Source organism: Zingiber officinale, chromosome 5B (genome assembly GCF_018446385.1).
Source record: "Zingiber officinale cultivar Zhangliang chromosome 5B, Zo_v1.1, whole genome shotgun sequence".
Lineage (NCBI taxonomy): Eukaryota > Viridiplantae > Streptophyta > Magnoliopsida > Zingiberales > Zingiberaceae > Zingiber > Zingiber officinale.
The window spans coordinates 78,255,125-78,268,838 of record NC_055995.1 but is presented as its reverse complement, the minus strand read 5'-3'; the positions used below and the strand labels follow the sequence as shown (position 1 = coordinate 78,268,838).

At 34.7% G+C, this 13,714-nt stretch overlaps 2 protein-coding genes across 3 annotated transcripts; one reads left to right on the top strand and one right to left on the bottom strand.

Moving 5' to 3' along the window:
* The first annotated feature begins 1,083 nt into the window (after positions 1-1,083).
* Positions 1,084-6,690, top strand: LOC121984618 (heterogeneous nuclear ribonucleoprotein Q-like). Of its 2 annotated transcripts, XM_042537648.1 has the most exons (13): positions 1,084-1,187; positions 1,267-1,498; positions 1,559-2,424; positions 2,686-2,775; positions 2,884-3,126; positions 3,225-3,446; positions 4,858-4,972; positions 5,047-5,214; positions 5,633-5,820; positions 5,903-5,993; positions 6,077-6,123; positions 6,205-6,284; positions 6,366-6,690. In XM_042537648.1, exons 2-12 carry the CDS (start codon positions 1,285-1,287, stop codon positions 6,265-6,267), a joined length of 2,307 nt encoding a protein of 768 aa, XP_042393582.1. In that variant the 5' UTR covers positions 1,084-1,187; positions 1,267-1,284; the 3' UTR covers positions 6,268-6,284; positions 6,366-6,690. The 2 variants fall into 2 exon arrangements, with proteins under 2 accessions (XP_042393582.1, XP_042393581.1); XM_042537647.1 differs by having other exon boundaries at positions 1,101-1,498; positions 6,205-6,280.
* A 5,338-nt stretch (positions 6,691-12,028) lies between these two features.
* On the bottom strand, positions 12,029-13,108 carry LOC121987516 (V-type proton ATPase subunit G-like). Its single transcript, XM_042541281.1, has 3 exons — positions 13,021-13,108; positions 12,289-12,389; positions 12,029-12,166 (listed from the first exon to the last, which is right to left on the bottom strand). Exons 1-3 carry the CDS (start codon positions 13,106-13,108, stop codon positions 12,029-12,031), a joined length of 327 nt encoding a protein of 108 aa, XP_042397215.1.
* Between the last annotated feature and the right edge of the window lie 606 nt (positions 13,109-13,714).

The following is a 13,714-nucleotide window of genomic DNA, read 5'->3' as shown; positions in this document are numbered from 1 at the left end:
CTTTCAAAAATATATTAATTTTGATTTAAATTGATTCAAATTTATTTATGTTAATTAATCCGTTTTATTCGAAATTAATTATAAATTTACATTATTTAAAAATTTAATATTGTTCGAACATACAAGTCTTAGTTATATGAATTTATTAGTGGTGTTGACTAGCTAACATAATTGTTTTAAATCTTATAATAGTGGCATAAGGTAAATATGTTCGTCTCTAGTGCTCCTGTCCTTTCGTCTTTCAATCTCAGATTTTATGGTGGGAGCATTCACTTCAGATATTCTAAATATATATTTTACCTAAAAAAATTTCTTGTATCAGATACCCTACTAGTTCCCTAAATTTAGATTCTATAAACAGTAACTCCCTAAATTTAGGGAATGAAAATGCTATCCTAAATATTAAATGAATAATAAAAAATATAGAGGAGAGAGAAATAATAATAAATAAATAAATATATGGTAAATTATAGAGTAGCTGGTGTACAATGCATTGAAAAGAGATTCTCTAAATTTAATAAAGTTGATGATTTATTTTAAATTTTAGAGATATTCATAGGAAAACTGAGGTGAATACTTTAAATCTCATGTGCTAGTCATTAGATCATCCCGAGAGAACTCTTTAAAATCTTATAATAATATAATGAGTGGTGATAAATTTTAGACTTAGATTTATTAATAAGATTTCATATCTAAAATTTAAATTTGACCGTGTCAATTAAAAATAATTAATTTTTAAATGAATAGAGTAAAAATTCAAAAAAGAGATATTTTTTTTTTAAGGCAATGGGAGAAAGAGGGATATAACGGGAAAATGGTACTTATTTTTAGAAATTTAAAACTTAGTAACTGAAATAGGTAATGCTGAAATTTGGTAACGCGGTTTAGTAAAATTAAGGGCGATTTTTTTTAAAAAAATTTACCCTTTCTAAAATTAAGTGCGCCTGTCGAAGGAATTGCCAATATTACGTGGGCCTTGCACAAATATGTCAAAGACATCATCAATTTGCTTCGGAAATTTGGGTTTAGGGCTGGACCGCCGGCCCATTTTGTACCTGTTTGCCTGTCTTTTTCGCTGTTCTATTAAACTGTTGCCAATTACAAAGGAGAAGGAAACCCTACGCATTGCAATTCGCGAGGTGGACTGGAAGATCACGAACGCGCCTCGCTTCGAATCTACTTTAGGGGTTTTCTTCTCTCTGCTCTGTTTCTTTTGGATACGTTTTCTTGCAATTCTTGGTTTCGCGGTGGTGATTGCTGTAGTAGATATTCTCTTCTTTGATTATGAGGACGCGAAAAGCCGACGCCGACGCCGAGAAATCTGGAGACGCCAAAAAGACGCCTCCACCGAAGAGAGGTGCTGCCGCCAAAGCAGCAGCGACGCCCAAATCGACCCCGAAATCTGGAGGCAGAAAAGTGGGGAGAAGGCAGTCAGCGGGCAAAGCTGCTACCTCTACCCCGGTTTCTCTGACCCCTGACCCTAAGCTGGAACCTGAAGGTAGTTATTTTATTGAGTTTTATTTGCTGAAGCTTAATTATTGTCGTTCCGTTCGTACAGTGGTGGAGTCGGATACTTCTCCTTCCCCAGATGAGAAGAAACCAGAAGAAGTTACTCTAGAGGAGTTTGCGGATGTAAGGGAGGAAACCTCGTCGGATCAGAAGGCTGCTGTAGCATCTCCTTTGATAGATGAGGTGGCTGTGGAAGAGTTGGCTGATGAAAAAACTTCACCGGCTTCTGTAGCAGCTCCTTTGAAGTATGAGTTGTCTGTGAAAGAAATGGCCGATGGAAAGGGGAAAAGTTCACCGGGCGATAAGCTTTCTGTAGCAGCTTCTTTGAATGCTGAGGAGGCTGTGGAAGTGTTGGCAGTGGAACCTGAAGCTGAGAAGAGGAAGGAGGAAGAAGAAAAAGAGAAAGGACACACAATTGAGGTGACACAATTAGATGCAACGGACACAGGGGATAACACTTACATGTTGAGTAAAGAAGATTCTACTGTTGTTGTTGTTGATCAGCAGATGGAGGAACTGGTTCAGGAAGTGGAATTAAATCTGGATGAGATAAATGAGCCTGCTGGAGATGAATTGGCGTACATGGAAGGAGATGCCAGAGACGTGACAGGGCAGGGCGCTACTACTGCAGTGAAAGAGGAAGAAGAGCCTCAAATTGAGGAGGATGAGCGGATGGAAATCTCTGACATGGTTCAAAGGAGAAAGATGAAAAAAGAGCAGGAGATATTTGTTGGGGGCTTGGACCGTGATGCGATTGAAGAGGATTTGAAAGTGGCTTTTGAGAAGGTCGGGGAAGTTGTAGAAGTCCGTCTTCATAAGGATTTTGCTACTAATAAGAACAAGGGGTTTGCTTTCATAAAGTTTGCCAACAAGGAGCAGGCTAGCCGAGCATTATCTGAATTGAAAAATCCTATTGTATGTTCTCTGATCTTGATCTCTTAGTTTGTCAATTGCTTAGCTGTTGGTTTCTTACTAGGGAATTATTCTGATGATTATTCTAACTCCAAATTCTGCATTTGTCACCGAGCCTTTAAGTTGTCCTTGTCTTCTCCATGTTCAGTTGAGATTTTTATCATGGTCATCATTCTTTTTTCAGAATTTGGAATATGGTTTCTTATATAAGGTGCTTTTAAGCTGCATTTTCACCATTCTACTTATTATCACAATTATTTTCAGGTACGTGGTAAGCGATGTGGTACTGCACCCAGTGAAGACAATGACACTCTATTTCTAGGGAATATCTGCAACACATGGACAAAAGAAGCTGTATATCTCTTATCTGTTATAATTTACAAAGCATCATTATTGTACCTTGGTGGAGGTTGTAAATTCTCTATTTTTCCCTCTTAATTCTATTTTTTATTTTTGTGTCAGATCAAGCAAAAGCTAAAGGATTATGGAGTGGAAAGAGTCGAGCATATTACTCTTGTTTCAGACACTCAAAATGAGGGACTAAGTCGTGGATTTGCTTTCTTGGAGTTCTCTTGCCATGAGGATGCAATGCTAGCTTATAAACGTTTACAAAAGTCAGATGTTATATTTGGCCATCCTGATAGGACTGCCAAAGTGGCTTTTGCTGAGCCATTACGTGAGCCAGATCCAGAAGTCATGTCTCAAGTACTTATGAAGACGCATCCTCTTAAAATTTTTCTTCTACAATTTTCTAACATCCTTGTTCCTTTCTGGATGGTAATATCTTTTATAATGGCCTGCAGGTTAAATCGGTCTTTGTCGATGGTCTGCCTCCATTTTGGGATGAAGATAAAGTCAAAGAGCAATTTAAAGATTTTGGAGAGATTGAAAAAGTTGTGCTGGCAAGGAATATGTCAACTGTCAAAAGGAAAGATTTTGGATTTGTTAATTTTACTTCTCACGAATCGGCTGTTGCTTGTGTTGAAGGTATAAACGACACAGGATTGACTGATGGGAAAATCAAGGTATTATTTCAGTTATTCTCTCTATTAGTGTTTCTTTTTTTCTTTTTAGTTTTAATTAATTTTTTATTATCTTCATGTTTTATAGTGTTATGTTCATTGTATCATTTTGGCCTACAGTTTTTTTTAACCATGCATGATTTGTTTGTCATTGCCTTTGTTTAAGTATAATGGATCACAATTGAAATTCACTTGATCAGCAACTTTGACAAAGTTTGTCATTTAGGTTCAAGTTCGCTGTTTGTGGTTAGTAGTTATATTCATTCAAGTGCTCTTGTGGCTAAATGTTTTCTTAACATGTGAAATAGGATTTTGGTCATAATTCCCCGGAGAAGGATATAACACCTACACTCACATGAGGTTTTCACTTTTTTTTGGGTTTTAATGGTTGAAGTTTCTTCTTCCACATTTGATAAAAGAAATACTGATTTTATTTCTATACTCTGTAAGGCAGTAGATCATCAACTCAACTGTTATCCTGATAGCATCCTAATATTGGTGTCTTGTTAAGATGAATAATACATTAATACAAGAATGCTATATTTATAAAGCCACCAAGCTGCCCATCTGCATTCTTTCTGTTGAATTCCCTTGTAGCTCATGTTTATGGCTTTACTTCATATCTGTGTAATAAAGGTTTCATGACACACGCCAGCTCTTCTGATGCCAAAAGTGCCTCTCAACTATTCTGGGCAGGCATCACTAGCAAGGATATGTCTCTTTTTGGGTCCGGTCAGTCAGGGTCCTTGCAAAAGTCAAAAAATGACTTGGTGCAATGTTCAGATAAACATGTATTTGTTTAAAAAAAAAATATAATGGAGGTTTTTATTGAGGACTTTCAGAAGTCCCTTCACAACCACAAACTTTAAAAACTAAAAAACTTAAAAGAGACCTTGCTGGCTGTTGCAACTTGCACTTAACATCAAGGTTCTTGTTTTGTGTTGCTCTCAAGTCTTTGTGTTTTGGCTTGCTATGCCGGCAAACAATGTGGATTGATGAGGAGCCAACGTATCTATAAATATGAATTGAACTATTGATTTTGGTTGAAATTATGAATTATTGGACCTGATGATGAATTTGCAATATACTATTTGTTTCTAGACCTTGTTGTATGGTGATTTTAAATAAACTAATATTCTCTCATGTCTTATGGTATTTTAGTTTGATTTAGTGTGATGTTTCAACATCTAGAACTTGAACTTTCATTGATGTCTTACATCTAGGTGGGTCCTTGTCTCTTCAATTGCCTTAAAATGGTGTCATGTGTGCTATTTTTCACCATCTGTTCTATTATTCTATTTTGTTGAACAACAGATTTTTATGAAGAATAAATGGCATATGAAGCCCATATAGCATGCTTCATATTCTTCCTTGTATTATTGGACTTTGTAAATTTGCTATTTGGTTGCTACAGATGAAAGTGAGGGCTAGGCTTGCAAATCCATTGCCCAAAACTCAAGCTGTAAAAGGTGGGATGAGTGGTGGCTACCGTATTGGCTACACTGGTTTTGGAGCTTACTCTAGGTTTGGTAAGTCATGGCTACTGATTGAGAATGAAGCTTGTCATACTCTGGTACATATTCGGTTAAGTATTCTTCAACAGGTAGAGGGTTTGGTAGGGGTAGGTTCCCTTCTTTCAGAGCAGGCTTTCAAGGTGGAAGAGGTGCTAACTTTCATGGACATGGTAGGGGAGGAAGGTTTTCCTTTGAAGCTGATAGTGGTTTGGAAGGATCTTCTGAATTCCACTTCAGGAGGCCCTTTGGAAGTCGAGGTAGTCTCCACGTCTCTTTCATTATTATTTTGCAGATGGGGGTATCCTGTTACTGATGTGATTCCAATTTCATGTCTTGCCAAAAGTTAATCTATCTTGAGTTGTTCTACATTGAGCTATTTGTTTTGGAACATTAACTGTTGGCATACATGAATTAGCATGATTTTCTGAAACATCAACTGGCTTTGGTTTTCATAGCAAAGGATTGGATTTTTGAAAATTCTTGTATTTATAGCATTTTTTTTATCCTAATGAATGTGTCTGACTTTCTTATCTTGTTGAATTAGTTTGATGAAGAACTTGTGGAATTCAGGATTGTTTATTAACATAGATGAAAGTTGACTTGAAGAAAGACAATGAAAAGTTTTCCTGTAGTTTTGTGCCTTTACAATGCTTTGTATCCATTTTACGTCTACAGGTGGTAGGGGTTTTCCTACATCAGGAAGACATGGTATCTTTAGAGGCCAGGGCCAAGCCTTTTCATCTAGAAGACCATTTCTATCAGTGGGTGAATTTGGCAGACCTTTTGGTGGTAGCTATGTTGGTGAAGACCCTTTTTTATATGGAGATGCAGGACATAGTATGAAACGACCATTTTCTATGACGGTAAGTTTCTTGTTATTTAGTTTTACAATGTCACTCTTTTCCAATTTGATTCATGATACTGAACTTGGATGTTGAACTTCAGGAACATGATTCTGAGTATATGGAATATCAAAATAGGGTTCGCCCTCGTTATGACTACCCTGATTCAATGCATGATGGAGCTCGTTACAGAGGTTCTTTCTCTTGCATTAGGTTATCACAATTTGAAGTTGTGTTATATTTCTCTGATTGAAGCAATCTTGTGTTTGCTTTCTAGATTTTGGAATGGGTGGTTTCTATGGACGCGATTATTATGGTCCAAATGTAAGTATATTATTGTAACATCATAAGTTTTGTTTAGTCCAGCACGTTCATCATGCCACCTACTTCACTGTTTATATGCAGTACAATGATGGCACGTATCCATCATATGGTGGTGCACACTTTGGGCGTGGTTACTATTACTGACTTGCAATGTTGTGTAGGTCCTGCATTTTTCTTTAGGTTCTTTAATCAATATATCTTTCTGCCTAAAAATTTCAGATAATCATCTTTTTTTCTTGCAGTAATTTGCGGATGATGAATTGAATGCGGCAAGGATCTGTGTAGAAGCTGACAATCTTAGTTTATTGGCTTCTTAGTAGTTATAGTCTATATAAACTATCTATTTTGGTCGTGGGCTAGATATTTAGCACTGTTTCTTTGTTTGTTCCTTTTGTGAAACTGTTTAGTAGATTTGTTATTATACATTAATCTATGGAGAGTCTTGTGGTTGAATTTGATCATGGAAGCTTTATGTTTGCAACTGAATCAACTTTTAGAACAAGTGATGTTGAAGTCAATGGAGATTGGTTAATCTGAATTGTTGATTGGTGGATAGTTATGGTGGAATTTGGAAGAGAATTTTTGGTCTAAGCATCATATATTTGGATTTTTTCGACTTCAACAGGGTTTGATATTTGCTTCATTTGACATTGGAACTTTGTGGATACAGGTTTTGACTTAACTGTGATTGGATGAGATTCTCAGTTAGAAGTTAAAGATCCATCACCTCTGTTTTTGTGGAATATGGAATCATTGTCCTTTCACATAGCTAAGCATTTATGATATAGGTGATCAATGATTTGAATTTATTGTGCTATACAAAGGCATAGGATGATGTGCTTTATATATGAGTTGTTTAGTTTCCAATATTTCTAGGACTCGTTTGGCTTCTGAGGCAGTAAAGCTGTGGCTGTCAAGGGTATTAATTTGTCTTCTGTAGAGTATTTTGATGGATTCTGGATGAGTTGGAAGATATATTCAGAAAAAAAATATTTCCTGTCTGGGAATTTCTGATAGATCACTTTTTATGTTTGGTGTGACAATAGCAAGTGTTTATACAATGGGGATCTTGTCAGTAGCCCATTAATTTGCAGTTTATATGGTGATTTTTTGCAACATGTTAATCTTGCAAACAGCAAGTTTGTTTCTGTGGTAGCCTTTATTGTTGAACTTTACAGGTCTTATGTATGTTGGTCTTCCTGTTGTTATGGCAACTTAATCTCTGTTAATAATTGTCTATGATTTTCTTTTCCAGCCAATATATATCGAGGCAATACATTTTGCTGGCTGTGCTGATTTAATTACTATATTGCATTGTGCATTTGTTTCCTTTTGGCATTGAAAAAGGTGTTTTAGATTTATTTTTATTTATGCGAGTTCTGAAGTTTCATAGTTTATGTTTTGATCAGAATTTATATTCTTTGGTATCATTGAGAAAAATGTTAGTTACAAGCACGTTGGATTTTTATATAATGGTCATCAATATTCTAGTAAGTTTCTCTGTCTTGTTTTTAAAGGTCCGCTGAAATTATAATGTTGCAATTTCTTCTTTTTTTGCGAAGGTTTCTTTATGTTGTCAATTTGATTGAGGTCCATAATATCTGGTCCACAGTGATGATTGGGGCTGTGCCGGCATGCTAAGGGAGCTCAGGCTTTACTAGTGGCTACATGGAATTGATTGAATGATTTAAAATAGGATGGAGAAAATAGAGGAAAAGAAAGGATAAAAATTCGGAGCTTTTTCTTAAAAAAAATGTTAACTTGATGTACCTATCAATATTCTATGGAAGTTTTAGGTTGTAGGGAAAGTGCCCCCAAGGCGTAGCACAGATAGTGGGCGCATGATATCTCTGGCGTAATGGTGTCAATTCTCAAGAACTGACGACCTGGGGTTTACCCCATCATGCGTCTAACGCCTGTGTACCTGCATGTGCCTCCCTCCATATCCATGGGGCCGGCACTAGGGGGTTGTTAATGTAGCGGATCTACATTTTAAGTTGTAGGGAAAGTAATAGTGATAGATTGAAAGTTACAAAGATTTAGGTTGCTTGCCATATTTTATTCATCAATACAAGGGCCATTGTTAACCCTCATTTTGACTATTAACCTTAATATAAAATCAGAAAGTGACTAATAAAATTCCACAATCTCTTCTGAAATAGTTTAAGATTGGTAATGGCACTAGCCAATAAAGGAAGTGGGATCTTTGCTATAGCTATTTTTAGCAGTGGTTTGAAGTTATTATAGTAACTGTGAATGCTTGTGGTGGAGCTGTTGAGATCCCAATAAATTGAGTAAAAAGGCACTGATTCTCAAAATCTCATTGACACATTTAGTAATTATAAAATTTCACATATAAATCAGAGTAGATGTAAGTTTTATCGGCCTATTGCTTCCAATTTCTTTTCATCTTGGATTTTTTCATAATGTTATAACTGTCTTTTTCTGATATTATTCTTCAATCTCCTTAATGATATTAGGGCGGAGTTTTTAGATGTTCAAGTATTCAACATTATAGTCTTCATCTTCTTTTCACTTTAAGATTCATAATTTACTTTTGGGCAGTTGATTTCTCATGAGCAAAAGTATCGTGGAATGTTCTTTGCTATTTATATTTCTAGCAATCTAGCTTCAATACTTCATATCTGAAGGATGTTGCTACCTGTGCTGATTCTCACTACCTTGTTAACATTCAATTTCATGTTCACTTGTGATTTGTTAGTGTCTTCATTTTATTGCCTACTTAGGTTTAATTATTCTTCAGCGAATATCTGGAAGAACCAGGTTTTCTTGCTACCTCTGCCAAGTAGAGCATTCTTTGTTGCTGATGTGTGTTTGAGAATTTTAACATCTTTAATTTCAGTATATTGAAATCTATCTTTTCCTGATTTCTCTCGCTATTTGAAAGTCATCATTTGCTGCAAGTTGAGTTGACCATTCAGAACCAAGGTCGGCTATTTTATTAGAGATCAAAATTCTTTTATACTTTACAAGTAATCCCACAAAACTGACATAAATTTTTTAGGTTTGTATTTCGTTTGGTTTAGGTTTAGTCTCTGGAGGGGCTCCTTAGCGCAAGGAGCTAGATAAAGCTTCTGGATTAGTTTTTGTAAGACATACAAAAATGTTATTCTATATTTAGTTTATTGTTCTTTTCCCCCTGAATATGAGCTTTATGCCATATGCATGAATATTGATGCAATATACACATATACCCCAAAAATTATTATTTATCCATGTCATAATTATTTTTTTAGCATAAGGATTTTGCATGAACAAGTATGGCAAATTCAATTAAAAAGCTCGTAATTCTGAAGCTTAATTGAATTATGATTTTAAACTGCCAAATTTTACAATATTTGTAATCTAATTTTAAACAACTACAAAGACATTTCTGTTCCATGAATACATGTTGCAATAACTTATTTTTATTGAGGTTGTATAAAGCTTTTTTGGAATTAAGACCAAGTATATGAAATGTACCTTCACAATATGGGGAAAAAAGATTAGTTGGACGGATAAATAATTCTTGCTAGTGTTTAGCTAGTTTGCACTTATGGTATCTGACATCTGGTTGATTTCTAAATTTGTCCTTTCTGGCCTCCCAACTGTTATTGTTAAGATGGAACAGACAGTTCTCTAAACCGAGCTGTGCAATACTCTTCCCTTTGGCATTTTTTTAATCGTGTTATTTGCTTTTATTGTTTTAAGGCTGAATGAGTGGTCAAGTTGCAGGTTTAGAACATCATATCTCTTGCTTTGAAAGGATTGAGAAGTCACACTCTTCGCCTCAGTACCTTGGCTTCTCATTTTGTTTCGGTGCTTAATTCTCAATGATGTCTTTTCCATTAGAGGCATCCAACATAATGCTTCATACAACGGTGTGGATGGCCTCTGGTTTACTTGGAAGCATTGCCTCAATGTAATAGTTTTTTCTTGAATTACCTGCAGAATGATTCAGGATTGGAATTTAATTCTAAATTTGTCATGTGTTTTTCCCTATTAAAACCTAGTTAGTGGAGCCAAACGCATTCATATTATAATTCAGGCAGGCTGGCTACTCAGATTTATAATTCATATTCAAATACTGTTACCTATATGTATATACAAACTTGATCCGTTGCGCCTCCTTGCGTGCGGCAGCGGATCATCACTCTATATATTTCATTGAGTTATTCCAATTAAGATTTTCTTTGTGTCTTCATTTGTATCCTGACATTGTTATTTGCAGAATAATGTATGTTGACAATTCTGCTTCCTTTTGTAGGAGCTGAGGCTGAATTCTGAATGAGCAAGAGAAATGGCAGGTTCAATCTACATCTCCGTAAACCTTCAGTCACTCTAAATTGTGTTACCCCCGATGTAACGGCTAATTTCGGTATAACTTCATGTAATTGCTAATCGAAAGGGGTGATTGTAATTTTTGCCGCGTAGGTGTCTTGCGAAGCTCTCGTCGACAAGAAAGTGGAATTCATCAGCTTTATTATTTAATGTATATATCTGTTTCAGCTGAGTTTAAATTTGATAGTTAATGCTGTTTATTTGACAAAATATGTTAAAAAAACACAGAATAAACTGATTCTTTTGGCGTCATATTTTCTACAATCGGATAAGATTGTCAACATTTAGCGGCATATTTTGGATAGATTGACTAGCACATTTCTTATTTGGGCCACTGCTTTCCATTTATTTTATCTTTTATACTCTTTCATTCCTTCACACATTAACAAGTATTATGTAAATCAATTAGAGGACGAATCGTTCTTGCATCGGTATCATTTAAATATGCAGAGCTACGGTGCAGTGGTGAGCACACTTTAAGGCTCACCATACACTTGGATTCAAAATTCAAGGAGCGTAATATCAGTGGAAAATTTTCTCGGATTTATCCTAGTTTTAGCTAGGAATCAACTAGTTTAGTGATATTTTCAACATGTTATTTAGGAGTTGATACGTATCATCCCATAAAAAACAAAATAGAAAATTATGAAAAATTATTTAACAAAATATTAAATTCATATACTTACATGGTTTCATATAAAATCGCTTCATATTTTTTTTTATTTATAACTTTTTTAAAAAAATAAAGTTACTAATTCTATTAAAAGTAAATATTTATCAAATTCTCTTCTAATAAATTTAAATATCTTTAAAATGTTGTTTTATTTTGTTGGAGAAAAATCTTTCGGCAAACCAATCTATTGTACATCAAAGGAAAAGAACTTACTTTAGTGTCTGCATTACACTAAATTAAATTTCTTATATCAACCCTTTAAAGTTGGAGCAAATAGAATTTGAATAAAAAAAGATTAATTAATTTGGTTCAATCTACTTCAGGTTGAATTGACATGAACTCACTATAATTTTTAGTTTAAACATTAAAATGCGATGGAACTATATCTAAGGAAATAAAAAAATTCAATTGATTCTAAAAATAGTCTCAAAACTTCAAACATAATAAAATAAAAATGGACAGGATAAACCAAAACCAAAACCAAAACCAAAGAATTAGGGTTGATGATCACAAACCATTCACTTTCTTGCTTTCTTATTACAATCGTCTTGAAATCAATAAATGAAAGAATCACATTATTGTTGTAATTAAAGTAGCAAAGGATGACTTACAGCAAGTCAAAGCTGCACTCTCTTGACTACACCTGAAACAACAAGAGATTTGAAAATGTCAGCTAGCGATTAGGTCGACATCATGGTCAATATTTCTCATTCCACATTTTTTTACTCTTCTTCGAGTAAATTCTGATTTAGACTCACAAAGGGCAGAAAAGAAATCTATATCTAATTAAGCTTGTAGTATCCATAATAATAACCTCACTGTAGAAAGAAAACTGGGCCGGTGGTTTATGAAGCCATGGGATTTGGAAGGACAAGTCACCTGCAGGGCGATTCAAACAGTTGTGACATGCTTCAGTAGCATGCTGATCACATCTCCGTGAACCTTTGAGGATGCATCCTTCAGGTTTTGGATCTTCATCTCTGTTTCCTCGTCGAGCTTTTTCACATTCCAGCCAGAACTACCAGATGCCTGCCAAAAACATTGAGGTACGATAAGTAAAGTAATTTAAAAGATCTAAGTATATATTATGCCGTGCATCGATCGAGTTTGATAATTGAGAGATAAGAATCATGTCTTAATTAATGCGTCACCTCGGAAACTTTTCTTTTGTAATCCTCTTCTAAAGAGGCACGATAAGCAGTAGCTTCCCACTCTGCTTCATCCTTAGCTTGCTTCAACCTGGCAGTCTTCACTGCAATAGACACTATATGTTATGAGTATATACCATTGCTGACTTAAATTTTAAAACAATTAGCATAAAAATCATTCCAAAATTTTGGATTTTCAACAAAAAAGGAACTTTAATTTTGTGAAGATCATCATCATCATCTATCATCGTCAAGTTGTGTTTGTCCAACTATTTGTGGTACTAGTAATTTTTAAATCACTTTCTTTGATCTCCTAATCTTAACCCTTAAATATTCTGTTCCACTTTAAGAGATTCAACTCTTCAAGCTGCAAAATCTATTAGCTGTCTTTAAAATATCCATCCATGCTCTATCATTCTATTCACTCTCATCTGATCACCTACACTTAATTGTTCTCAATTATTATTATTATATAATTATTCTTTCTGGTAATTCTACACAATCATCTTAGCTTTTCATCTTTACTACACTGATTTTATGTGACTTTAGTGAAGATATAAACATACAATCCTGCAATACAGTAATGTATTAATCATGTCGTAGGATTGCATCATTGGCCTTAATAACTTTTTAATGTTTGCCCTATAAGAAACTTGAATGAAAATATAAAGAAAGACATGTAGTATATATATAGATAATGGATTCTGGAAAAGAAGAAATAGGGAAAGAAATTACTGTTTCTGGCCTTTGATATGATCTCTTGAGCCTCTTGTTCAGCAGCCAGCAGCATATGGATTCCACGTTGTCCTCGAACAGAATCCATTCCTCTAGTCTATACAATTTTGAAAAAAAAAAATAATAATAAAAAGTTAACCAAAATATAATTCGCTAGAGAAGAAATGATCAATTTATGATGAACATAAATTATCACAAAAACAAATTGCATCATGAATCATATCATCCAGTGCCACCCCAAATCTGAACAAGATCACGTTGCCCATCACCAAATATTGCAAATTTCGAACATTGAAGCCAAGATAAGAAAAACGTGAGGTGAATCTAAGGGATCCGATAGAGAAATAATATTTTTTAAAAAAAGACAGAGATGTAGATTACCTCTTTGTAGAAGACGAGATCACCAGAAGAGAATGACGCTAGCCTCGAAAGATTTGGGAAATGGAAGTTAAAAAAAAAAAAAAGACAGAAATGTGAGTCGTAATAATATATGCAACTATTTGGAGAAATTGGATGTAAGAGTCTTTGTAGTGAACATTGATTATATTAGTGAGTAGTAGCCCAATGAAGAGGGCCAGGCCCAACAAAAAGCCGTTAGGATACTGATGGGTTTTCCATATTTGTCGACTAAATGAGTTCCTTATTATATATAAAAAAATAAATAAATAAATAAAAAAATATATTCGTTACCTTC

Bases quoted from the DNA above. Each gene is read 5' to 3' on its own strand.
- LOC121984618 (XM_042537648.1), top strand. From the start codon at position 1,285: ATGAGGACGCGAAAAGCCGACGCCGACGCCGAGAAATCTGGAGACGCC. The intron at 2,425-2,685 runs GTATGTTCTCTG...AATTATTTTCAG, and splicing joins CTGAATTGAAAAATCCTATT to GTACGTGGTAAGCGATGTGG. The intron at 6,124-6,204 runs GTAAGTATATTA...GTTTATATGCAG, and splicing joins GCGATTATTATGGTCCAAAT to TACAATGATGGCACGTATCC.
- LOC121987516 (XM_042541281.1), bottom strand. From the start codon at position 13,108: ATGGATTCTGTTCGAGGACAACGTGGAATCCATATGCTGCTGGCTGCT. The intron at 12,390-13,020 runs GTAATTTCTTTC...TGTCTATTGCAG, and splicing joins CATATCAAAGGCCAGAAACA to TGAAGACTGCCAGGTTGAAG. The intron at 12,167-12,288 runs GTGACGCATTAA...TGTTTTTGGCAG, and splicing joins ACAAAAGAAAAGTTTCCGAG to GCATCTGGTAGTTCTGGCTG.